Raw genomic sequence first — 26,253 nt, 5'->3', positions numbered from 1 at the left:
ACGTTGGCATCGTCCTGTAATGTCTTGTCGGCAGACAAGACATTACAACTGTAATCAACTTGTCGGCAGACCGAATGCGATGCGCATCCAGTTCTATGTTATCCGGGCAAACTCGCCCACCAGGTGTGTTGCCTCGTGTGCGGACTTTCGAAGTCGTAGCCGTATCTGAGTTGACACAATAGCGCGATCACCGCAAGAAATGGTCGTCGCTCGGCTTCCTTCGAACGCGATGAACGAGCGGAACGGGGGAGGGAGAGGAGTGAAACGAGGGAAGAAAAGGGTAAACAATTATTTGTGGCGATTCTTTCACTGCATTGTCAACAAACGAGGGAGCAGCGCGGCCTTGCCACGGCGCGACCAGCGAGCCTACAATCCCGGTTTCTGTGCGCGCGAGAAAAGCGCAGCGCCGACGTGGTGACGTCGCAGTGGCGCGATGCGAGCGCCTCTTGCGTGTGGTGTCGCCGCATGCAGCCTTCAGCGTGCCTGATTGACGAAGGGAGAAAGGAACTCGTGTAATGTGTAAAACTGGGCGGCTGCCATGTGGTCGAACTTGAGTGGCGGGTGCGTATACCCTACGAGTGGGATCGGGACTGATGTGACGACGTTGATGCAGACGTGGTGTGGTCGTAAATGTGATGCACGTGTAACACCGCCGAATAAAAAAACAAACACACCGAGACGCGAATCGGGGCAAGTACGACACTTGACTCCCGGCTGAAATGTGATATGAGAAATAACCGTACGTGCAAGCATACATCTGTACTCGCGCTTGGCGCAACACCTTGGCGTTAAGCGTCTGCGCTTGGAAATCAACGATCGAAGCTCGCGCACTGACAGGCGAACAGCATTTAACTTTCCGCAATATGGATAAAAACGTTCACCAAAGACAGCAATGGCGCGCGTCGCGAAACATGAAGCGCTTATACAATTCCTCCGGTTTTCCTCTGGAGGAGCCGGAAAGCGGCGGACAGCTGCACGCCTTGTTGCTTGACAAACGAACTGCACGAGGAAAGTCTGGGAAGGTCACAAAAGGGGCAACTTTCGGCTTTTTCGCCTCCCCGATGATGCAGAAACGCTTCGGGTAGAAAATAAAAAGAAAGGCACTCTCGAAAGAGATTCGCGAGGCGGTTCCCTTTTTCCTTTCATGTCTCGCGACCTTTTGTAACCTAGGTAAAGGTGTTGCAGGACCTCTTTGAAGACGTCGCTGACGCCTAGTGCGTTCGCGTCGAATTTGTCTCGCGTTACGTTGTCTCCCTGTTTCCCTCTATAGTCTTCTCATAAACCTTTTTCACGACACCGGAGGCGTCGGCAGACAGGTTGGTGGGTCCCAGCATAAAGAAGAAAAAAAGCAAGGAGAAACAGCTTTCCGTTTAGCTTTGTTTCTCTACAGCTAGCAGGTGGCCGCCGCAGTCCAGTCCCGTATATGGCGGCGCCTTTCGAAGTGTCTGAAAGGAATGCTCGTGCGAAGGCTGAATGCTTCGGCGTGTTTCTAGCAGCGTCGGATTTTAGCTCATTCGCGCGTGTTCGTCCAGTCTTCTGTGTGCGCGGGGACGATCTCCGAAAGAATCCGCACGAGCCGGCGAATTAGGGGGTAGTGGGGTGGAAACCTGCTGGATAGTATAGCTATAAGTTCACACGAACCCGATAAAGTCGGGTCAAGTCGGGTTGTCGGGTTCGTGTGAACGTTTAGCGGGTCGAGCCGAGCTAGCGTCGGTGCGAGTTCGGTCAACCCGCTTGCAACGTGTGGGTTGACTTGCCCCACCGGCTTGGTCAACTCGAGTTCTGACATGGACCCGTTCGCCTCGAGCTCGTGTGAACGAGGCTGTATACACCAGAACACCGTAAATTCAAAGGGCGCCGCCATACTGATGAGCGCCAGTCGCGCCATCTATCCCAAGCGCCGCGAAGTAGCAGGCCTGGGCTGCCACGCCGGGAGATGCGACCCGGCGCGAAAGCGAAACTTGGGCTTTTTAGCTGGGCGGAAGGCGCGTTTCGCGTTTTTTCTAACCTGTCATTTTCGCTGTCTGGATTCAATCAAACTTCAAGACCTCATGCAAGTCCGCAATGGCCACACTGAGTGCTGTGCAGACTGCAGAAGCGAATACATCGGGTAGGTAGGTACGCTATTACGTTTGTACAAACCGCGCGCTATATGCTAGAACACGTGTGAGCTTTTTGGCACGTAACCTGTGAAGGAATTTACAGCACTGTGTTGGTGCCATATATTATTAAAGCACGCAGAACACTGTCATCTGCACTTTCAGTTTGGTCTTGTTTGTCATGGTCTCTACTGGGTTGGTCGCGTTTGGCAACCAACTGGCGAGGTCGTTTGACTGCCTGGTTAGCAGACGCCTGCCCTTCACCACCTGCACATTGAAAACAAAATAGATGTTATAGTAAGAAGGGCTGTAGTTCTTTCCCATGCCATCACTGTTGCAAAGATATAAATTCCTCTCAAAATGAAATAGAAAATACACCAGGCCAATTGTATCGTGCAACCACTTAGGAGTACAACATTCAGAACAAAAGCCTACAGCACTCGAACAAGCAGCATATGATGCTAAACCTGCACTCATTGGAAAATGAGGTACTACAGTAGTTATAGTGTTCAACTACATGTGCAGTCAAAGCCCGTATAACAGGGCGAGCATGACAGATGCAGGTGTTGTACAGTTGCACAAACCATGACAGGGCACGTAAAATTACCATCCCTACTTAAAGCTGCATCATCAGGACCCCTTTGGTACAAGACAACAACCGCACCTGCATTCCAAGAAATTAGCCCCACCGACTGCAGCTACCTGGTACCAGACCTGTTTCGCTTGTGCGAGACCATCGGATTGTTGGCGCTCCCTTAGAAATGAAAACAGTAAAAAAAAACTAGTGAGAACGATCAAAATTCTGTTACAAAATACAAGAATAATTAAGCACCTTATTTTCCTCGCCATATGAACGGAAATATTTTGCGCTTTGCCGCGCATAACAGCCCGCACGCAGTTTAGAGCTCAGGAATGAATTCGTTACGAATGACACCTGCAGCACCAGCTCGTAAAGGTAGGTGCGCCGCAAGAACACCTTCGGCGACGAATAGTCGTCGTTTACGTTTTTGTGGACGCATGCTACACTGTAAAAAAAATTCCGTCAAAATGACGGGAAATACCTTGGCAGCTCTATTTCCAAGCATTTGGCCGTTAAAATGATGCCACACCGTCATTTTCAAATGACGCTGTCTTTTCATCATTTTGATGTTTTTCTCGTCAATCTGAAATACAACTGCACCGTCAATTCGATGACATTTGACCGTCAAAGTGACGGCAGAACATTATTTCTAAATGACAGTTTTCCATCATTTTGACGTCTTTCTTGTCAATCTAAAGTACAACCGAACCGTCAATTTGATGACATTTGACCATCAAAGTGACAGCAGAACATCATTTCTAAATGACGGTTTTTGCATCATTTCAATGTTTTTCTTGTCAATGTGAAATACAACCAAACCGTCATTTTGACAGCACTTGACCGTAGCAGTTACAGCAAGCCGTCATTTCTAAAAGACAATGTTTTTTCCTGACTTCTATGTCTTTTTATAAATTTCAATATACAACCAAACCTTAATTATACCATTTGATTGTCTGTGATGGCAAGCTGTCAATTAACTGTTTTTATGACTTCGACTTTTGCAAATTTGAAATTTATATACTTGTCAGTACAGCGTTGGCCATCAAGGTAATAGCAGGCTGTTATTTAAAAATGACGATGCCTTTAACCATTCCAAAACTTGGCTTGGCAACATGAAATGCAACTGTACTGTTAGTATGATGGCCCAACAACACAAGTGTCAACATAATTCTGTGTCAATATATTGTGTGGTCAACATGGCCACATGACAGTCACTTGCAGTGGGCAGTGCCTCATGAAACATGCAACAAAAAACAAAAATGCACATCTATACTTGCACATTTATTCATAAATTAAAGTGCTTTCAGCAGGCTGAGTAACTTTGGGGCGATTCTGCCGGCCGTGCCTTTGCCGCGCCCTTTCGTTGGGTCGATCTGCCCCAGGTACCTGGAAACAAGATGAGGAAAGAATAAATCCATGCTCCATAAACTGTGGCAATCACATACTCTGGCTACACACGTGAAATGCCATGAATGTGTGAACTGCACTGCCTTCTGCAACACACAGTATTATGAAATGAAAAGACGATTAAAATCATGTAGCAGCAAATGTGAGCACAGTAGTAGTGCGCTTAAATAGCTACATACACATGCACTAATGATGGATGATGTACCTACATGTAACCATTATTATAACTCGTAAAAACAACCCACAATTGCACATACACCCGTAAAGGATTTCTAGTAACGATAGGTGCTCATCATATACAGGGAACATGCACAGACTCTAGAAACCGTAACTATACAAGAGCATTTTGCTGCATTTCAGGGTTTCTGCTGTCAGCCGCATATATAAATCAGTACTGATGTAACACCCCTATGTCCATTATCATCTCATTATGCTTATGTCAATATGCATTATGTCATTATCATGCTTCATCTTACCATTTGGAGAATGCTCATTCTAGTTTCTGTGCCCTTGGCTGCAAATAAGCGGAATTTCTTACTGAAATCTTCTGAGCAATCAACAAACCTGCCACAATGATGGATGTGTCATTTTTTTCTTTTACACTGCAACTGTTGACACACAGGGTTGCCAACTTCTCAGGTGCCGACATAGCAACCTTTATGATGGCTCTTTCACCTGTTCTTTTCAAGTACTCAGCAATTCTGGGCAAATATGGGACCACAGTATAATTTTTTCAAAGGCACTAATCACACTGCTAGCCCCTAAAAGATCACCAGGTGAAGGATGAAAGTGCCATGTAATGGTTGTGACAGTACCTGTGAAGCTGTCCTGCCTATGTGTCATGTCTCCAATTTCAATGCAAAACGAAAAAAAAACTGACATTTATCATTGCAAAAGGTTTGTTGAGTGCCCAGAAGGTGAGGTAGTGAGCTCTATTTTCTTGGGGCTGATTGTACATAGGCTAGAGAGAGCACTGCATCAATGGTAACAAGGGAACTTGAGGTCTGTAAAAGTGCAGACAGGCATTCGGCAACTTAGTGCCACATGTGTGGACGCAACCCATAGTCAGGCACACTGTAATGTTGCACTAGGACATTAGCCAATGGACACGATACATAGTAGAGTGACTTAAAAGAACTGCAATTTAACTTCATTCTCGCTCCCATTTTTCCTGACGTCGCTACCTATAAAAGTGCTGCACACATTACATTTAGCAATCATTGACAGTAGCACCTGACCTATCTGGTTCTTCGTCCTTGCACCTTTCTTGCAGTAGCCAACTAACAAAACTATGCGTAAAACCGAAAAGCGCTATCTAGATGCGCTCACAGGACACGTGACCAAGTTTAGGCATTGTAAATTGCCAAGCTGGTGCATTAGTAATGCGACAATGATCAAATCTCCAGTTTTGCAAGTAGAATACCAGAACTGGGTGCAATTTAAAATAAAAACTTCAACCTTCACCTCGCAGCCCTCTGACTCATTGCCAGAGCGAGCAAATGTGCAAGGCTTGTTAGCATGTACCACTGGCAAGCAGCACTATGTCAATAACCTTGCCATTCTACTTTCTAAAGACGGCCGTGATTGGCGAAACACCATACAGCTGTGCCACAAAACAATGTGATGCCGTGCCAGAGAACGCAGAAATGCACGAGAGGAATGTATGTGACATCTGAATTATAGGGGAACAGGGCAGGACTGGTCACTTGCAGGCACTGGCTAAGGAGGGCGAGTGCCTTTTCTCAGGAAAAAGAAGCCTACTGCTCACGTTTTTGTCTCGGTTTCCGATTACTTATCAAAAGCATCATCCATATTCACTCATTTACCTCTGCGAAAACTCCATGGCGAGGGGACAGTCGGGAGGGCACGCCACGTTGAAAACAAGGAAGGCACCTAGGAGGAGGCCCATGGCCTTCTCAAGACTTCTTGTAGAGATGAATTCTACAGCATCAACTGCAACGATGATTTTCTTTATGTCCCCCATGCTTGATCCTGCAAGGAAAAAAAAGATTAGTTGACAAGCAAATGCTCTGCACTAAAGGGGCTATCCAATAATTAGAGTAACTCTATGGCCTTCAATGTGTACACTGAGAGAAGGCGAATGCAAATGTACACATAAAAAGCAATACTGGGTCGTGTCACTAGGCCTTATGGTACCCTGGCAGTAGACAGACGTGCAACATGCCTTCCCTTATCAGTGCTTTACACGCCACTAATTATATCTGTTGAAGACCCTTGCTTCTTGTAAACACAAAATATTACACAGAACTTGTTTGTGGGAAAATCTTTACAAATATTGCCCGACAAATAAAAAGCATCAACTTTGTCTGTCGATAGAATACTTTATTTGTTAAATAATGGAGAAAAGTGACGAGTTGACGAAACTTAGGCAAGCACCGGGGTAACTTTTCTAAGCCAAAGTGGCCCTCCATTTTGTACTGAGCCTGCCATGACATTGATGAGAAAAGCCCAGTTCAGCTTCGTTCATGCTTTCTAGCAAAACGTCATGCTTTTGGCAAGTCAAAAAGCTGCATGTTAGTCACGATGAACTCTGGCATATCACCTTATGGTGCAGAAATCGCCCCGCCCTCACCACTTATCGACGGTACTGCTACTGAGTTGGAAATTTTTTGCGCACTCTAACAAGAATGGAAAACTACTGGCCAAACTTGCACACTGTTATCATGTTAAATTATTAAACAAACTTCACATATATAAGATGAAGCAGCAATTAAGCCTTTCATCCTGGGCTAGCCTCATTTCTAAGTTTTAAATATGTTCTACTAAGTAGGGTGAGGTTACACAAAATCAGGTTGTATCATACAATAGTAAAATACAGTGTACAAGCCATGTTTTGATCCAAAGTTCTATAAATGACAAATACACACCAATGACAGCAAGGTGCGGCGTTGCTGGCAGTCCTTCCGGCCCCCCTTCAGCTGCATGCTGGGAATTCACAAGCCACATGTTATTAGACTCCAGAGAAAACATCAAAGGGATCAGATACATGCATCTAAATAATACGTCATAACCATACTTCTAAGGATCCTGCTGTCATCAAGGCCCTTTATACACCTCAGGTACAGCATCATTTCAGCAGAAGTGGATGAAAATGCGGTATATAATTAGAAAACTCCAAATTTACTTTGCTGAATAATTCCCAGCTAATGGACACGCCAGTCGAGATAAATTTTTGGCCCTTGTTTTAGGCCTATAGGCAATAAACTATAAAAATGAACAAATTTATTCAGAAATAACTATTGCCAAAAAATAAGGTAATTAGGTCCATATCTTAATGCTATACAAGAATGAAACTGCACACTATCAGTACACGAACACAGAAAACATTCAGCCACTTGTTAACTCTGCAAGACTACCGCCGAACATTTCGGTAAGTCAAACTGATGATGTAAAATGTAAAGAATGGTTTTTACAACTACTTTTACTGCCTGTTAAGCACATTCATCAGGTGTTCTGCATTTAAACAGCGACGCATAGCGCGCTAGAGCTCGACCAACCCGATTTCGATCCTTGGCCCGCGTAGCAGTGATCGAAAGTCAGGCTCGATCGCGATTGTATGTGCCTGCATGATAGGGGTACTAAAAACGACTTTCTTCTACTCTCTTCAATTAACGTGCGCCAGTGCTCTTCGTACGCTTCAGTGTCCCTCACAGAAAGTTTTTTTTTTTTTTTTTAACACGTGGATGCAGGCAGCCCCTGAAAATCGTTGCACGTGGCTGAACCATGAGGCCGCGATTCAAGCACGAAGGACCACGCGTGAGAACTAGCGTGCTTCTCGTGAGCTATGTGCCTCACAGAACACGTGCTGCACGAACGAAGCATGTAAACAGACGAAGAAGCATATAAGCAGAACACACTACACTTACCTTAACCCGCTGCAGTTGATTTTCGGCTGCAGCTCGATGCCCACACGCTCCTTGATTGCGTCTTCGCGGCCTTCCAACGCGCCACACACAAAAAGGCAAAAATGGCGAAAAAAGCCGAACGCACGCCCAGGCAGTAGCAGCGCGCACAAAGAAAAGCGAGGGGACGGCGCCACTGCTCAGGCAACAACCGGACGAGGAGGACTCCTTCCTTGAAAGCATCCGCGGGGGCCCGAAGCCCACGTGGAACGATGACTCAGATGACGTACCCCTACGCGCCAGCCAATAGAGTTTCTCGTTTTGTGTTGCGCTCTCCGTCTCTTTCTCCTCGCTCGCTCGTTCACGGAGAAGTCGCCGTCTTTCGCGTTTGACAACGACGGCTCGTCAAAATAGATAAAAAGATGGCCGTCAAAATGACGGTTGCTTTTTACAGTGTACGTGACGAGCAGACTTCGGTTTACTTTCATTAGCAATAACGCTCACCAGCAAGGCCTACAACTTGTCGTTCACGCTTAATGGTCATTCCGTGCACCAGCTGCAAGTATCGCTAACCGCAAACTCAACTGTTCCGCTTAACCGTCGGGAGCTCTGCCTGAATGAAAACACGAAAAGGCTTGCCTTTTTGTTATAGCCAAGGCGAAGCACCGGCGTGGGATTCTGCTCTGTAGGCTTGTTGCCCAGAAAGTGTTCGGAGCAAACCTGCGTGTTACACGTATTACGTTTGTAGGGCGCAAACTTGAACGTGGCACCAAAATATACACAGATCGAATACTCACTCGTGCATTTTCACTGGGTTGGTAGTTCTTCCTATTCACTGCAGCTATCCACCGGTGGCGCAGCTTTGCATTCTTCGTTGCGGATGGAAATCGGCGCAGGCTGAAAACACCGCACCGGCACGATTCCCTACGTGTGTTGTGCTCTTCGCAAACAGCGCTAAGCAACCTGCTCCTTTTCCGCTGGTTGTTTTGGCATCCAAACACGACGCAATGATGCCCAGATGACTTCTTCTACTTTGGATCCGTGTGAACGGGCACATTTCCGCACTTTGGAGCCCTAGAGCTGGCGCTTGCCATGTCTACTGGTCGCCGGCGAACACACTTTGGCAGCCCAGTACAAGATCGCGCCGGTCGACCGGGCAACCCGGGTGCGAGAGTATGCGTTCGGTTAGTCTGGGTGCGAGACTAGCGTGTTCTGGTCTATAGCGAGCACAGCATGCCTAAATATTGGGCATGTCATTCAAGTTGACGCTAAAGTAAGAGCAACGCTTAATCAGTTTAGCCTGGTGAAAGTGTTCTTCGAAGGCCAACAATCGTTCAGCACGGATTCCAAATAAGTTTTCTCGTGTTTGGATCGTTTTTGCGCAGACATTGTCCCGGAAACCTGCTAGGGGGAGAGTCTCTGGTTCTTTTAGCACGTGATGTAGTCCCTCCCCTAGACTCGGGCACACACGCCGTCAGGATTCATGACGCCATGATGAGCTATAGTTCGGAAAACTGCATGGCGTAGCCGCCACCCGTTCATAGTTGCATTTTTTCCGACTTGGTATATAGGCTGTAGCTTCCTCTCACGCTGACAGTGGCCATTTTGCTACAGCTTCTAGGAGCCTAATATTCGAATACATTTGAACCTAATAAGTTCCTTCTCTCGAATTTCTATTTCGTATTAATTATTATTATTATTATTATTATTATTATTATTATTATTATTATTAAACAAGCAACTGAGTAGCCTCGGCCAGATGCTTCTAAAATCTGTTGCGTCACGGTGATGGTGCGTGAATATCGAGCTAGCGTCGCCACCCGACTGGTAGCTGCATGATCCTCCTCCCACTGTTGGACTTGTATCTTTGGGAGCTCGATTACCAAACTTCGTTTATAATTTTTTTAGTTGTTTCGAGTCTCGGCTCTTTCTATCGCAATCATGTTTGGTTTCATACGCTTGGGATCGCTGTGCGCAAAACATGCTACCGAAATGCTTTTTCCCGTCGTAGCTCTGGCGTCCCCTTGCGAAACTGTTTTCGAGCAAATGTTTCCGCACGCGTGCAGCGCTTTTTTTACGTTGGTCCCGTAACCCGAACTTCGCGTTACATAAGAAAATGTGGGCTCCCATACAAGGCACGGCCACCGTCGACCAGGTAACGAGGCCCGGAAACTGATCGCACTCGTATATACGTGGAAGGCCTCAGACCAGCGTCGAATCTTGCCCCGTATTGTGTGGACGATGTTGTCGTGCATTAACGACGTCTGCCCACGCATTGGAGCGCTTCTGTCGCGCGTCGCGGCATCGTTTTATAATGAGCGCGGTGGCGCGTGTGCCCCCGTGTTTTTTGGCGGCGCGATTTGCGAGTCCGACGGCGCAGTTAGCAGCGCGGCCTCTCGCCGTGCGGCGCGGCCTTTTCCGTCGTCTTCGGTCAGCGCGCGTGAGTCGGCCGACCTTTCTTCTCTTGCTCGTTTGTGCCGTGCAGAACGGAACGCCTGGCGTGTGTTGTTCGACTAGGACTGCTCGAGTAAATGTCGGTTATTGTCTCGCTTCTGCAGGGAGAGACGCGTCACCGCGAGCTCATTATTTTTCAACGGGAACTGCCATATAGGGGGGGGGGACCCTGGCGATTTTGTCTACGGTAGTTCGAAGCGTGATCCCTGTAATGCCTAATATGCCACGCTGACCACAAGATCCCGATTTTAAGCACCCTCCCCCTCGTGTGAGTGTAGGGTAGCAGACTGGATTTCCTTTCTGATCGACCGCGCTGCCCTTACTTTCTTTAGTCGGTCTCTCTGATACGTTGAGGAGACTTCGAATGTGGACAGTTTAGAAAGCCTATCACTAATTAATTACTGTACTGATTGAGATAGATCTCGAATTACTGCGTGTGTTTTTTTTTTTTTTTTTTTGCTAGTGTACTCATGGCCGGAAATACAAAGGCAAACAAAAGGTATCAGTTCTCCTTGATGTGTAACTGTGTTCAAACATTTCGGAAATGGTGGCTAGTGTATGTGGGTGCCTAAATTTAGTCGGGAAATAGTTCAGCACAGAGGCATATAACCGCAGTGAAAGACCGAGGCACCACAGGATCACTTGACGTGTGACGTATTTCATCACGTTTGTATCTGCGCTACGCTATGTCCTTGAAGGCTAACCGCCGCGAAATTTAACTTTGGCTAAATTTGTTAGAAATGAGTAGTGTGTACCCCTGAAACAATCTTGGCAAAGCCACGGAGGTGGTAATTGTGTCATATTGTGTTTGTGTGTGTGTTAGCACTCTTTAAAAGCAGCACCTCAGCGGACGATGCCTGCACCTGGTGGTGATGACGTAAGTCCCTGCGCGTTCCGCCCAAACATTTATTTCAGCCCGCCGCGGTCGCCGGCGCCCTGGCTGGCAACGAGAGACCAAGTCGGAGCACGCGGTAATTCGAGCGTCTCGACGGTGAGAGGGCTCGCCGTGGCACCCCATGGCGGCCGCGATATCTACGCCACGCTGTAACGTGGCCTCCTAGATTGCACGAGTGTGCCGTTGAAATCTCGGAGGCCAGGCCTAGGAGCCGCGCGTTAGGTGATGCGTCACTTCGAGCGAGCGGTAATGATGCCCCCATCCCCCCTTCTTTTTTTTTTAGTTTCTGTAGCAGAAACAGCTGCCCGCTTGCACAAAACTCTTTAGTCCAGTCTTATTCTGATATTCAGGCTCATTCGAATCTTATTGGAGGCTTAATCTTCCCTAGCCGATAAGTCGCTTGCACGAAAGAGACTAGACGGAAACAAGACACCAAATTAAGATTGAAATGAGACCGGAATCTAGCCTGCTTCGAGCTGGCTTATCCAAAAATTATTCAGTATTTTCCAACATGGCTGCCCTGGTCTAACCGCTCGTCGCGTATGACGTGCCCCCCGAGCCGGCGCCGGGCCTAACAGGTGGCCTCTCCGTTGATATGACGACCTCCTCGCCTTGCGCTCGCTCCGTGGCGGCTTCACTGGGATATACCCTTACAAAATGTTTTATAGAAAATCTATAGGCAGTCTATAGACGTCTGCAGAATGTCTATAGACTGCCTGTGAAATTTTTTTGTAAGGGTATAGCGGTGCGCTACGCGTTGGTTGATCAGTCTCGCCATGGAAGTTACAGACCAAGAGTCTATATCTGACTCTAGTTGCTCTACTGCTTCGGAACAGTTAAATTCTACGGCCAAAGCTAAGCAAGCTAGGAAAAATGAGAGAAAGAGGTTGCAACGTGCCCAGAAGACGGAGGAATAACGAGAAGAACGATTGCGAAAACGACGAGAAGCCGAAGCAAGTCCAAGCTAAATCCAACATCAGGTTACACCACAGGCAGAACTACAAGCGTAGCCATGCAGATATCGCTTTCGCAATTCAGCCAGGTTTAACCAGAGCTAAATTACAGTCAATTTTTTTTTTTTTTTTTTTTTTGTCCTAGTGCCCCCTTATATGGCAACTCCGGCGATTTGCTGACCATGTGAAGGCGATAATATTTTTAGGCTCCCGAGACCCCATTGCCGCGCGTCTGTTAGTAGAATTGTACCGCAAATTAGAAAATGATTTTATATAAGCAAAAAAAAAACGCTAAACCGAAACCTTGCCCAGCAGCCGAGCGAACCCTGTTCGTGTGACGTCATGAGTGGCACACCAGTGGGGAAGGCGCGCAAGGCATGCTGGTCTCGCCCGCACGGAGAACGAAAGCGGCGATCTAAGAGCAGACGCTCAGCCGATTCGTGACCGCGCCGTACCTACGGGTGGACCAACCCTTCGGATTTGTCAAGCGGTGACATCTACGATTCCGGCGAATTCAATAGTTGCGAATTGCCGTTCGCATTCGACCGCCCCCATGAGAGCCAACACCCATGCGCAACATGTCGCACTGCAACACAAAAATCGAGGGTAGCCCTAACTACCGACTATGTACGTGTTGCTGCTATTTTAATTGTTTTACCCCTTTTCAGAGAAGCGCTTCGCGTACTCAGCGTAATCTGTTGTGGAGCGCTGCTTTTCGCATTTGTATCTCGGAAGAACGCCACTGCCAGTCCGAAGCACCGACCGGTGCATTTGTTTGCATCGGCAGCTGTTGTGCAGCGACCGCTCGTTGTTCGCTTGAAGTATAACGCTAGCCGCGCGTCAGTGACATAGCAAAACAGGCAGATTTTGTGTATGTAGCTGCCGTTACACCAATCGTGAGTCAGTCTGATAACTATCGACCACACACGAGCGAGCAGGAGACAGCATAGTATACGGGAGCGTTGTTATGCTGCCTACTTATCATTCTTCGTACTCTCTTCATGCACACAATGTACGCAGTTTTCTCGCCGAAAACGGCGATGCCACTATTGACACCGTTGGCAGCTGAGCGAAGGGGTTGTTTGCGCTGCTTTATCGAAGGGGCCTCCGCTTCCTGCCCATGTGCGATACGAGACAAACAGTGCACCTCGGAAGCTAAGTAATGAGTCAGCATAACAATACGTAAATACAGGCACCCATGTACGTAGTCACTTTTAATTGAGGAAAGTGCCGGCGAGTGCGACTGGCCGCGTTCGAGAACAGCAGCATTATACCGATGTTGATAGTTCGCCGTGTCGTCGATTCTAGGTGTGCGTGCACTGTACGGAGTGAAGTGCGGTTTATTTCAAATCCGCAATATTGTTTGTCGTACGTCGTCAATGTGCAAAGCCGCAAAGCTATTTGAAGCGGGAAGGATGAAGTTTAGCTAATCCACATATTGCTCATCATTGCCACGCTGCGGTGCCATTGTAGGCATTGTCGAATTCCGCCATGTTGTCAGCTCTGATTGGCCCAGAGGGCTGCTACGGCCTCTCCAATTGGCTCAAAATAGTAATGTTATAGTAATACTTATAGGGAACTCTTATTACATACCGGCCAACTTCCGATGTCATCGTAAAATGGCCGATATTTAGAGCTCGTTTACGACTGTCGTATTGACGATAATAAATGTAAGAGGCAAAATTTAAAAAAAAGCAATAAGTCCCAACGGATTTGTCAGCCTGGTTTTTCGCACGTGACGGATTAGTAGGACCTACCCACCGGCCACTTGTAGATATGATGAAAACCAAAATATCGGCCGCCGTTAAGTGAACGATTTATGAACAAACGTGGAACTTTTTCGTTTGCCTGTGGTACAGGTCGTTCTTGCCGCGACTGTAAAGCAAAATGACTGTTCACAGCTTCTCTGCAGAACACACTTTCGGAATTAAACAGTCGACATCCTTAATTATAAAACAATTCTTGTATTTTTTCAGGAAACATTGGTATTTTCTGGCATCGACCGCAGCATTTTTCGACTGCTAAGGTTAGCAGTCAGCTATTAGCACGAAGTCTTTAACGAAGAGTTTGTCTGACGTATGCGTTAGCAGGCCATTACCGTATGGTATGCCGGAGTTGAGGGCTGGAACACCAATGCCGACGGTGCCATCTTGTGAGCCAGCAATTAAAAAGTTGGGTAATTAAACTTAATTAGTGAGTCTTGGGCAAAACAACAAAAAAACATGTCCGAGTTATTATAGGCTATTGCGAATAGTATGCGTTCAGTTCAATTCGCTTCCGACGCACCTTTCATTTCTAAAATTATTGGCTCACGTTATGTGGGACACCCTGTATAACGCTGCAAATTTGTCCTCGTGTAGCTGTACTAGCGCCACGTGCGTGCAACTCGGATGCGAAGGCGCAGTTGCGCTGTAGCCTTTAAAAAAAAAAAACGACTGTTTTAGAACCCACGTTCGAATTCGAAAAAAAAAAGAAGACGTGTTGAAAAACGCTCGCAGCGCGTGACTCTGGCTATACTGCAGGCCTTTTCCTGGGAACGAGCGCGTCCGGGCCCGAAATGCTCGCAGCTGTGGGATCAATGCACGCGCTCGCCACCTGCGTGCGGCAACGTCGAGAGCGAGTGACGCGCTGTGCAAGGGACGCGTTAAATGGTTGCACTATTCATGGCGGGCAAAAAGAATGGCCCTTCTCGTGGCTCGCATTGTGCGACTTCGTGCGCGAAAGGACGCGTCTCTCTCTGGTCTCGTCGTTAGCGATTCACGAGGCGAAAGGCGTTCGGTTCGGACGCTTTCACCTAATTGTCTCTGCCGTATCTGGTGTCTTTCTCACCAAGCGCCGGGGTATCGAGCTGCATCGCGGGTTTGAATAGTCTCACGCTCAGTTGCGGGGCTTTGGCCGACCTGGCGGCGTCTATAGGGAAGCTGCCGCCGGCCGACTGCATGGGGGCAAAATGCTTCGATCTTGATGCGAATAGACCATCAAGGGGATCGAGGGTTGCAGTCCGGTAACGAATAGTTGTGTTCGCGAGTGCAAATTAACCCTTTCTCTGGTGCGAGGTTACTGGCGTCTGGCTGTCTTGTATTCCGTACCTTGCTCTGCGTCACTTATGGAGCCTCTCTCCCCTCGCTCTTGAACTGGCGGTCACGTGGTTGGTGGAACGACCGACCGCTTCTGGCGCGACACGCCAATAACGAGACTCCGCAGGGTGCTCGCTCTCAAGGTAGTCCGTTTCCTGTCGGTTTAGGGTTTGATATGCTAATGATGCGTAACATTGAGGGACAGCCGGTGTGGATTAGAGCAAACGGGGGTAACCAATACTGTAGAGAAAGAAATGAAATTGGGCAGATCGAACTGTTGGTCCACTAGAGTTACAGAACGGGTGCAGTCGAGTACGATAGAGAATTAGGTGTGGTGAAATTAGGGAAAAATTCAAGCGTAAAATCGGGTAAGCTGGCGCAAGACATAGGCACTGGGAGGCAGTGGGCATAAATAGACGATGATTGCGCTCGTCATGCACGAAGGCTCGGCACCTTGTACTGCATTCAATTTATAACCGTGGCGCGCGTCTATTTTCGGTGCTTGGTCTGTCGCGAGGCGCCGATTCCGTTCGGTTGCATTCGAGCGTTCTTTCGCTCTTGCGCCTCGTAACATGCAACCTCGCCGGGGTGGCGCGCGTCTTGTCAACGCAATTGAGAGTGAACGTGTAACTCAGATCCGGAGGGAGGTGTGCCAATCTCCCGCTGGGCATGGGCAGTGCTCTGTAAGAGGGAGCTCTCTGAAAATGATCGATCGAGAACGCGACCCCGGGTTCTTGACGCCTTTTCGATATGCGATTACGGCACAACCAGGCGTGTCAGCAGTCGTCGTGTTCGACATTGGCCCTGCGAGCTGTACCTACTTGTAGTCTCGTGGTCGCGGTGACCAACATAAGAAGCAAAGAGAGTGCCGCGTCGGCTGGGGCTGCCCGCTCCTCTGCATTGCGCGTCTTGCTCTCCCTGTTTGTTTACGTGTGCGACACCCGCTTCTTTGTTTTTCTGTCCTTCTGCTCCCTCGTTCACGTTTTTTTCTCGCGAGCTTTCGTCACCAGGCCCGTTGAGCAAGCTGGCGGAGCGCGGCGCGTCCGGTGTGGTTCAGCGGACGCGTCCGTCGCACGCTTGCGTCTCCCGGGGCAACGCGCGTGTTTTGCCTCTTGTTTGGGCGATCGGCATAGGTCTTGTGTGTGCTTCGACGCGAGGAAAAGTCGAGGAAAGAGGCGGGGAAAAAAAAAAAAGGCCTGGCGGCTCGCTTCCCTATATTTATTTTTTTTGCTCCCTTCTTCTTTCCGCTGCGGTTGCCCCCGCCGGGGGATATATCCTCGCCGGCGGTTTGTCAATATCGCAGCCTCACGCGCAGTGACCACGGCTGCTGCTGCTGCTACTACACTGTGGCGAAAAAGCAACAGCCTCGGGGGCTGCTTCATAGCTGCGGTCATCGCTCCACATCCCCTTTCTGCCGCGGCCACACACACAGGCACGCACGACTTTCAAGCTTCTCCTTTACTTCCATATTTGTGTATCTCGTTTCGCCTCCTTTGTCACTTTCGGTTTTGTCTTCGTGTTGTATTTCTGTGCTGGAGCTTCATTCGCCGCTGTTTAGATGTGGCCTGCTCGGAGCGGTGACCCTTATTATTGCACACCCTGACGCCAGTGATAGAAGTGAGCTTATAGTGCTGTTTTGCTTTTCTGCAAGGTATGGGGCGATGTTACCCCTTCGGGGTTCGCTTATGAGAGCCGAGAAAACGTAGCTAGGGGAAATGCGGCGGCAGCGCTTTCTTCAGGAAAAGGGCGAACGCTACAGGCTGCGCGCGCAGATGAAGTGTTGGGGACAGTGGCGTAGCAGCGGGGGGGGGGGGGGGGGGGGGGGGGGGGGTCATATGCGCCTGAAGACACCCGGAAATTGTTGACATCCTCGACTACACCCGGGGCGAGGGCGGGGGGGGGGCGTGACAGAAGACCTATGGGCCCCGGGTGCCAGACGACCTAGCTACGTCGCTGTTTGGGGGTGGGGTGGAGGTGGGGGGTGAGGGTTATTTAGCGCACTTACAGAATACGCCCACCGCATGGTATGACTTCTGTCCGAATGGCGACGTGGATACCTTGGGGAAAATGTACTGGCTTTTAACGCAAATGGCGCTTAAAGAAGAAGCGGAGAGTAGCCGTATCTTGAAAGCGAAAGTTGGGGTCCGCCTGAATATACCACGAAGCTTGTGCAAAAGTAACCGAAGCGGTTTCTTTGTAAGGAGAGCGCTTCGTCAGTCCAAGAAGAAAGCCATTCTCGTCCGGGGACCGAAACCGAGACCACGGTCTCGAGAGAAGCACTCGTTCTTTCTATCGACAAAGTTTGCCTGATGTTTAGCATTCGGCGACGCGGGGGCGAAAAAGAGTCAACCACTCTCGCGTCTAAAGTCTTATCAACATCCACATTCAACAAGTTTCCAACATGTTGCAGCGCGCGGCGGTTATCTTTCAGAGGCGTCGTATCGGACGCTGTGCCAGATCGCCTTATTAACTTCCTGCGTGCTTGACACCAGCCAACGTCAGAGCGGCCCCTTCCTTCTGAAGTGACTAGTGCAACAGTGGGCACGGGACACTAAAAAGGCGACAAGGACAAGCGCTTGTCCTTGTCGCCTTTCAAGTGTCCCGTGTCCACTTTTGCGCTAGTCACTTCAGCATGGAATACCAACTAGCCCGAGCCTGTTTTGTTCATAGTTCATCCGAACGTACGCGCATACTCTTGCTAGGGTTCGGACCCTTGCCTGCTTTTTCTTGCGAAATCAGCGACGCTATGTAGACAAAGCTCGAATTCCAAGCTAGGTTCCTTCCCTAGCTCCAATCGGCGACGTCTAAAGCGCGCTTGCAGGCAGCGCAGGCAAGAGTGCAAGCAAAGGCCAAAACGCAGGCGCAAGTCGTCGGATTAGAGGACTCGGGTTAATGGGCGCAAGAAGCAGAGGAGAGGTCACGAGGCAAAGGCGAGTAAGACCCGGCCTGTCGAAAAGCCAGCGGAGACGAAAAAATTAGACGGTATGGCTGCGCCAGCCGCCAGCCTGCGTTCGTTTGATCTGTTGCCCCGAGGTTACGCCTTTTTGTCGTCGTGTGTAATGAAAACTATTCGCAGGCGACTGGCAGAGTCGCGCAAAAAAGTTATCGATGACGTTGTGATTGCGAAAGCTGTGATTTTGTGCGAAGTGCCTGTGCAGAAGCCTAACAAAGGCCGTAGTCTGGACCTTTCAAAGGGGAGCTGGCAACAGTGGTCTGACGGTCGGGGAAGTTCAGGGCAAAACGGCGGGTGTGCTGGACTAACCTGAGCTTCGCCTCTTTTAATGTTTAAGCATGCATACTGATAGTGATATACAGGACCTTCTAGCTGCTAGCAGTTTGGCTCCGCAGTTAAAGCGCAATTTCTTGAATCAACTTTACACCGAAATACGCAAGAAATGCCACGTATATGAGCTCGAGATACGGGGCATGTTTCTTATAACGAAGTTTATTTAATAACGTGGATTCGAAGCGTGCAACCGGAAGTTCTCTGGGGTCACACAGACACTACGCGGTACTGTAATGCCGAGAATATACTAGGCTAGGCTTTAGGTGCTACCACCTTGGTATTATCGAAGGACCGTAGGCTCACACACACTGTTGCCATATCCCAGACAAAGCTCGCGAGAGAGAAGCTTTCCAATCTTGTGAGCGTATACTCGTCTCGTGGTTACTATGGGCTAACTATGGGCTCCTCAGTGTATGCTTGCATGTATGTTTAAGGATAACATATTTAAATTGCGAAATATCTTACTTTACCGAAGTCTTTTTTTTTTGCGTTTCCTTGATAACTCATCGCCATTGCCGTGTTACATCCTTTGGAAATGGCCGACATCTTTTGGAAGTGGCCTAGATTTTCGGCAGACGATTCCCTTACCTACTACTTACTGTTTTAGCGCAAAATTTACAACCACAAAGGGACACGAACGGGACAGTTGTACTTCGTGGTTGTTTAAGTTCTGCGCTTAAACAGTACGTAGTATGGATTAACAACTAGCCCAAACCAACGCTTTACCCTTATGTACATTTGGGGCGCTCTTCATAGCTGAACAGACGTCTTGGCGCATTGTATCTCGGTGGCTGTGGCGTTGAGAAAGGTGAGAGAGATTGGTTGATAGAGAAAAGGAAAGCTTGCTTACCGCATCGCAACTGTCTAACGCGAAGCGTGAAGTCGCAAGTTCGAGTGCCGGCTGCATTCCGAATAAGGCGAAATGGAAAGACGCACATGTGCTTAGGTGTAGAATCTCTATAAAGAACCACAGGTGGTCGAAATTATCCAGAGGTCCCCGCTATACGTATTTATTCATCTCATTATTTACTTGTTTATATACGAGTTGCTGCAGGCCAAGCAAAGTGTGGCCCAAACAGGAGCGGAAATTCGTTCAGTACATTAGCTGCAATGACAAACGGAAGAGTTACAATATGTGGATTTTTTTTTTTTTTTTTTTTTTTTAGAGCGCAGTTCTTGGGCGCCCGTTCCTGCGGCGAGCGTCGGCGTTGTCCCTCGGCGTAACCGAGCGAACGCGGAGCGCTGAAGCCGCTGAAAGACGCCCGCGCATCCGTGGCGGCGCCGGCCAAACGAGAAAAAGAAGAGAAAAAAAAAAGCTCGCCTTCTCGCGTTTCCCAGTAAAGATTGCGGTTGCCTAAGGCACAGTTGCCGGGAAGCGGCAACTTGTGTGCCAGTCGATGCGGTGATCGGTGCGATGCCCCAATATATCGCGAAATGAAAACGTATAAAGCTGTGCTCAAATTTCGCTTTGGGGAGTATCGTAATCGCCGGCGATTTTTTCAAAGTTCATTTTTAAGTGGGCACGTCTTGCAAACTCGCCGGCCACAATTCGTAAATTGCAATACGGACCGTGAAGTAGCCAAGTTCATTGAATTTTCCTTGATTGGTTAAACATGTGGTCCGATTTCTCGTGCTATTGTCGGCCTCTTCGAATAATCCAGCTCAAGGGCAAGAATTATGCTATCTGCCTGCCACAGGCGATATTTAAGCATTCCGTAAAACTTTAAAACGATCGCCTCGTATATTCAGAAGAATCGAGTAATAACATCACTCGATAGCACCCTGTCTTGTCTATTTATTGTCCGCTCGTAGCGCTGAAAAATATACCTACGAAAATTATAGCGGTTGATAAAAGCACACTTTCAGCGATTGCTTTGTGGGCAATGCATGTGCACTGCGAAAAACGTGGCATCACTCCCCCCCCTCCCTCCCTCGCCCCTTTCACGATGCCCGATGCGCATTGTTCTATCTCGTCTGTACATCCGAGGGAGTGGAAACCGGGTGAAATGTGTTGCTTTTTATTTTTTTTTCTAATTTCGTTTCTTTTTGCTATATACTTCCGTACTCAGGACCTCGGGCACTAGAATAAAGTCGTTGTGTCAGCCTCATCACCGCTCGCCATTGATCCAATAAGTCGTCGGCCTTCGTCGTTAACTTTTTTCCGCGCTTCTCACCCTAGCGGCAATTTATTAATGCGAAGGTATATGTCCCATGAGGCAGAAAAGCCGGCGTTGTCCTTAACGAGGGGTAACAAAGATCGTCAGTGACTATGTCGTCAGTAGTAATACCGAATTAAAGTTTAAACAAGTTAGGGCAACATGACTTAAGGTGGAGTAAAGTAAATTAAGGTGAAATAAATTGGGTTAAGGTTGGTACACATTAGAGCAAGGTAAGGTAGAGTTGTGAAGGACACGCGCCAATGTAAAGTGAATTAAGGTGAATTAAATTGGGTTAAGTTTGGTAAGAGCAATGCGGATTAAAGCGGATTAAGATAGTTGTATCACGTATCATGGGCCTAACCAATTATTAATTAGAGAAGTCATTATGCTTTCGCATTGAAATCGCGTAAGGATACCGAAGTGATTGTCACCGAAGTGACTGTGAAACTTTGTCTCCGCTCGTTTCCCACCATCGACTGCCCTCGGTTACCGTCGCCGTTCTGGGACTCGCCACGGAAGGATCAATGCGTTATCGCCAAGCTGCGATGAGCGCAAGCGAATCCTTCCACCGCGCGCACGGGCGCTCTCGTCGACTTTGCAGGCAACAGCAGCAAGCAGTAGCAAAATGCGTTTGTTGTGTATAGCGCGCGTGGCGTATACCTGCTGTCACGCCAGTTTCTGATCGTGACGGGGTCGCGCGCGCCTGCAGCCGCTGAGTGGCGGTGGCTGGTGGCGCTCTCTCGGCGTCGCTGTTGCTGGTGTCGGGAGGCGGTGGGGTGGGGGCCGTGCGCGGCGAGTTTCGACTCGGGTTCTCCTAGTCGGTTTGTCGCGGGAAAGTAGGGGAAAAAAAAAAAAGTCCAGTTCGCGTGTGCCTCCGCTCGATACGACTCAAAATGACTTAGCTCGGCGTGTGTGTGTGCTGTCGCGTGGTACGCGCTCGGCTCAATACTACGCCAGAGGACTTGGCTCGGTGTGTGTGTTTCACGTTGCGTGGCACAGTCGGCGCATCTTCGTCCCATTTGTCAGTAAACTCGAGAGAATGGGGGGGGGGGGGGGAGACAAAAGAAGCGTGTTTGTTGTGCGTGCGTGCGTGGCTGAACGAAGAAAGCGACCGATCGCGCCTAGCAACTCGTGGACTTTTCTTTTTTCTCTCTCTCTCTCAAGTTTCCTACCCCGCTCTCCGGTCGTCATGACAGTGGTGCATTTCCCATTTGTTACGGGGTTCCAATTTTGACATCTCGAGTTCCGCCTGCGTTCCGTCGCGAGTTGTGTAGCTCAGTTAAGAAAAATCCTTGCGGGTGTGTTGTTCTGCTTTTGTTTCTCTTTCTTTGCTTTTTCTCTTTTTCCATTTGGTTAAAAAAAAAGGATTTGCTACTCAAATATTACGGCGCCTCTCATCATTGGTACTGTCCTAGCGGTGTGTGCCAGCTACCAGGCGCCGTATCGCTCTCGTACCTTCATTGGCCGCGCACTGTGCGCAAGCTACCACCCTCGGTAGACCGCTATTGGTCGCGCGGGCGGCGGTACCGTTCCCGGGGCCGACCGCCAATCAGCAGCGGTCTGTGGCAGGCAGTGCGTGGTATTGCCCCTGCTGGGGTGTCGCGGCGACCGCGGTGGTTCTTCGTACCAGGCCGGTCGTCTCACCCCCCCCCCCCCCCCCCTTCCCTAGTAGCCGCCGCCCGCCGCTGGGGCGTCCCGAGCGCCGATGGCAGCAACAGCAGCAAGCGGCTGCGGCCCCCGACATCGATTCTGGCACTGTTGCTTATTGAGCGGCCATCCCTGGGCAACGCGCGGGGTGCCCTTTTTGTTTTGGCCGCCGTCGCCCGCGGCAACGGCTCTCGGCCTTTTTTGACGCCCCGGCGTCCGCGGGGTGCACAACAGGTGGTCGCTGGCGCGCGGGCCGGCCGCCCCTCCCCGCGTGCTATCCTGTCTTGCCCCCCCCCCCCCCCCCACGCCTGCTTTATTTATTGTGCAACCCTTTTGGTGCGTAGCGCTGACTTCCTGCTTTCGTCTCCTGCCCGAACTGCAACTGGACTTCTCACTGAGCCCCCCGTCTTGTGCGTTGCCTGTGTGCAGGGGTTCGGTCGCCGTTGAGCCTTCGGACGGTCTGCAGAAGCAGCAGCACAGTGACCACGAGCCATGGACAACACAGACGGTGAGTGGCGGGCACCCTCGCTGAATCACGATTTTCCTTTTCTCGCCGCGTCTTGCCGGCAGGTCGCAAACTGGAACTACTGCTCTTGACTTGGCTTGTGGATCCTGGTAGAACCCTACAACTTGTGCAGGAACCATACGAACATTTTCTTTCTTTGTTTTTTGTATTTTTTTCTATTCGGGAAATGATTAAGGGGACTCTATTCCTAGATTTGAACAGGCTGGACTGGACCAGCAACAGGTCCTTCTGAACCAGCACCTCCCTGCCACTTCCTAACGTCTGTGTCTGATCAGATAGGAAATCTGTTTTTAGGTCTCCTCATTTGTGACAGTGGAAGCATGTATAGAATTTACGACACATGCTTGCTGTGTGGTCTTTGCAGTGTGAGCCGCCATAAACATTGTCACAAGTTATAAATTTGAAAGGTAAACTAACAACTCTTCCAAACTTGAGAACTTAACAAATCTTTTAATGTGATATTGGTTAGCTTTTGCAACCTATAAGTGCCGTACGTTAATATTTTCAATCCACAATGCCCAAACGCCAATCCACATCCATAGAACAATTTCTTCACCTCTTTCTTTCTTCAAACGGAGAGTACATTCATGCGTAAAAAGGTGTTCGTTTAGTAAAACACCAGAGTAAGTGTAGTTTGCTGAACTATCCACAACTGAAAACTCATTCTAGCATATCGGGAACACTACTAAGTTAAGTTTATTGTGTATAAATCACGATTTTGAGTTATCAAAGTTGGCGTAGCAAAAATGTTGGGCTTTGTGGGGTTAAGGGGCAGTAAAGGGAAATAATGAAGTGCAGTTAAAGTGATAGATCAATGTTTGAGAGTGTCTAAGGCATCATTATTATTGTGAACATAGCTTTAGTAATAAAAAAATATAGCTAAATGCAGGGCACAATTTGAGACAACTGCGACATTCAAGTACTAGCCCAATCACAAAGGCACTCCTTATAGTAATTCTGTTCCGAGTATTCAGCCAATCATAATAGGAAGATCATCGCATTGCATTAGAAGAGGAAAGAAAATGCTGCTTGTCCATTTATATTCGATTAAAAAAAGATATGGCCTCATTGGCATTACCATTGCTGACGACTCGGGTAGTTGAAAAGTTTCATTATCACTCATCCCTGCGTCTCGCAAGCATTCATATTTCAGTAGTTTCGTTATCGTGTTTGCTGGCTCGCAAAACTCTCACAATCTGCAAGTAACAGAAAATGCCACATCTATGTGATGTTGCTGGATGCTCCAGTGGTCCACACTTGACCAACCGCAACTGCAGCTGTGAATTAAACGCTCTGTCTTTGCTTGGTTTCTCCTTGGCCACGCATTTGCGTTCTGTGCAAAAAAAAACAGTGTCATCTTTTGGGTACCTTTTTACTCGCCGACAGCAGTAAAAAAGCAGTGATGGCGTATGCAACGTCGCCATTCCTCCACTTGGGTGGGGGGGGAACGATTTGAATGGCACTAAAGTATGCAGAACCATCAGACACGTTTTTCTCTTAAACCAAGTATCTTCTTGGCACGAAACAAGCACTGCTAAGTTTCTGGAGTGGTATTTTAACAGTTCACATTGACTTAATATTTGTCTTTAGTGTCCCTTCTATCTTGCATAATATGTGCCACATAATGCAGATGAGCGAAGTGTTCCCCATATCGTTTGGTAGTTAAAGAAAAAGGCTTGACCAACTAGGAGCAAGTTCATCGTTATTGGCATTCATTAGCATTACATTCAGACACAACTTGAGTCTCAAATAGTTGCTGCAATGACTACCGCTGAAATGTCTGGTGCAGCCAGCATCTTGCCATCGATCTCTGAAGCTAAGGTAGTGGTACGCATCTTGCAGCGCAAGGAGGATGAGTTCCCGATTGCATTTTGTTCTGAACGAGACATTAGTTGAGAAATTGGATTTGCTTCCTGTAGGTGTAAGATATTCAGAAGTATTAAGTCAGTGTGGTTAGTGTAGGTAACTTTTAATTCTACATATGCCTGTGTACTAGGCACACAATAAGTGTCTGGCACTGAAGCAGTAATGAGTATAGCTGTGTAATTTTAATGCATCTGGGTTTTGCTTTGTGCTGTATTCATTGGTAGCCGAGACCATCCCTAATGCACGTTAGTGACTGTGTGTATGTCCTGAAATAGTGTCATGCAGGCCTCTTGGGTCACTCTGCGCAAAGCTTACCTTCGTTTCCTTCTTTTTAGGGTACAGATCAAGACCTCAGCTTATACTTGAAGCTGAATATCCACTAATAAAACTTGCAACGCAGGTTATATTTTTTTCGCTGTGAATTACTGAGGCAGAACCAAAGAGCGCCCAATTAATGACTAAGCCATTTGCACCCGGGAAACACACAATACATTTAATGTACACAGGACATAAAAATAGTCAAACTTAATAAAATATTAACATTAACAGACAATTACAAGGCACATTATCCCAAAACTAGCAAACAAAGTGGTAGAAAATGGCAACAATCTCGCCAAACCAGTGATGACGCTGAGCGACTAGCTGATGACTGCAGCACATCTGTTCCAGCTTGCTGAGAGGATGGAGGCACCTCAGAGAAACCTTTAGAAGGAAGTATCCGGTGAATGGGACATCCTGGCCAGGCTGCCGTATGTAAGCTCGGGTCCCTAAAGCGCAGGAACAGCTGGACAGGTTGTCCCAGTCGGGTGAAGCCACTGGGTAGCTCAAGTCCAGAACCAGACCTGGCCTGTCTGGCCTGTCTTTAGTTCTCAGTCCAGAGGTTGACTTTTTTGCGTCACGTTGTGTATCTCCATCCTGTTCTATAATGCACTCCGCTTTTTTCTTCCCCTTGGGCGTCGTGTGTCACTGCACTTGGTTCCTTGGAACTTCGTGTGGTTTTTCACCTATTGGTTCGTTGGGGCGTTTTGGATTGTCGCAATTAGCTGCTGTTTCTTTTATTTCTTGCACCATGTGTCCTCATACTTGGCGTTCTTCGTTGTCGTCTTCTCCCAAGCACCACACTTGTGTCTGAATGGCCACGGCGGCCGCATTTCGATGGCGGCGAAATACGAAAACACCAGTGTACTTAGATTTAGGTGCACATTAAAGAACCCCAGGTGGTCAAAACTTCTGGAGTCCTCCACTACGGTGTGCCTCATAACCAGAAAGTGGTTTTGGCATGTAAAACCCCATAATTTAATTTTAAATTTTGTGTCTGAACGCGCACCCTTCATTGTTATCTACCTTTTCTTCGCAAGCACTGCACGCAGCCTCACACTCATTACTCATCACAGCCATCCCTCGGTTACAGTGTGCAACTATAATGTATTCACTGCTATTA

At 48.4% G+C, this 26,253-nt stretch overlaps 2 protein-coding genes across 5 annotated transcripts in view; one reads left to right on the top strand and one right to left on the bottom strand.

Moving 5' to 3' along the window:
- Positions 1-26,253, top strand: part of LOC135914791 (heterogeneous nuclear ribonucleoprotein K-like) — a 68,102-nt gene that overhangs the window by 18,003 nt on the left and 23,846 nt on the right. For 3 of the 4 annotated variants that reach the window (XM_065447735.1, XM_065447730.1, XM_065447720.1), the window contains exon 2: positions 22,850-22,928. In XM_065447735.1, the coding sequence (XP_065303807.1) occupies positions 22,913-22,928 (16 nt within the window). In that variant the 5' untranslated portion in view covers positions 22,850-22,912. Of the gene's footprint in view, positions 1-22,732; positions 22,757-22,849; positions 22,929-26,253 lie in introns of those variants that run through there. The other variant, XM_065447726.1, reaches the window with a different exon arrangement.
- On the bottom strand, positions 3,950-8,365 carry LOC135913574 (uncharacterized). The gene is made up of 4 exons (XM_065446090.2): positions 7,974-8,365; positions 6,975-7,032; positions 5,913-6,078; positions 3,950-4,065 (listed from the first exon to the last, which is right to left on the bottom strand). Exons 1-4 carry the CDS (start codon positions 8,190-8,192, stop codon positions 3,972-3,974), a joined length of 537 nt encoding a protein of 178 aa, XP_065302162.1. The 5' UTR covers positions 8,193-8,365; the 3' UTR covers positions 3,950-3,971.

Source organism: Dermacentor albipictus, chromosome 1 (genome assembly GCF_038994185.2).
Source record: "Dermacentor albipictus isolate Rhodes 1998 colony chromosome 1, USDA_Dalb.pri_finalv2, whole genome shotgun sequence".
NCBI lineage: Eukaryota > Metazoa > Arthropoda > Arachnida > Ixodida > Ixodidae > Dermacentor > Dermacentor albipictus.
This window is presented reverse-complemented; position numbering and strand designations above follow the sequence as displayed.

Bases quoted from the DNA above. Each gene is read 5' to 3' on its own strand.
- LOC135913574 (XM_065446090.2), bottom strand. From the start codon at position 8,192: ATGCTTTCAAGGAAGGAGTCCTCCTCGTCCGGTTGTTGCCTGAGCAGT. The intron at 6,079-6,974 runs GTGTGTATTTGT...TTTTCCTTGCAG, and splicing joins GCCGCACCTTGCTGTCATTG to GATCAAGCATGGGGGACATA. The intron at 4,066-5,912 runs GTAAATGAGTGA...TCTTGTTTCCAG, and splicing joins GCCATGGAGTTTTCGCAGAG to GTACCTGGGGCAGATCGACC.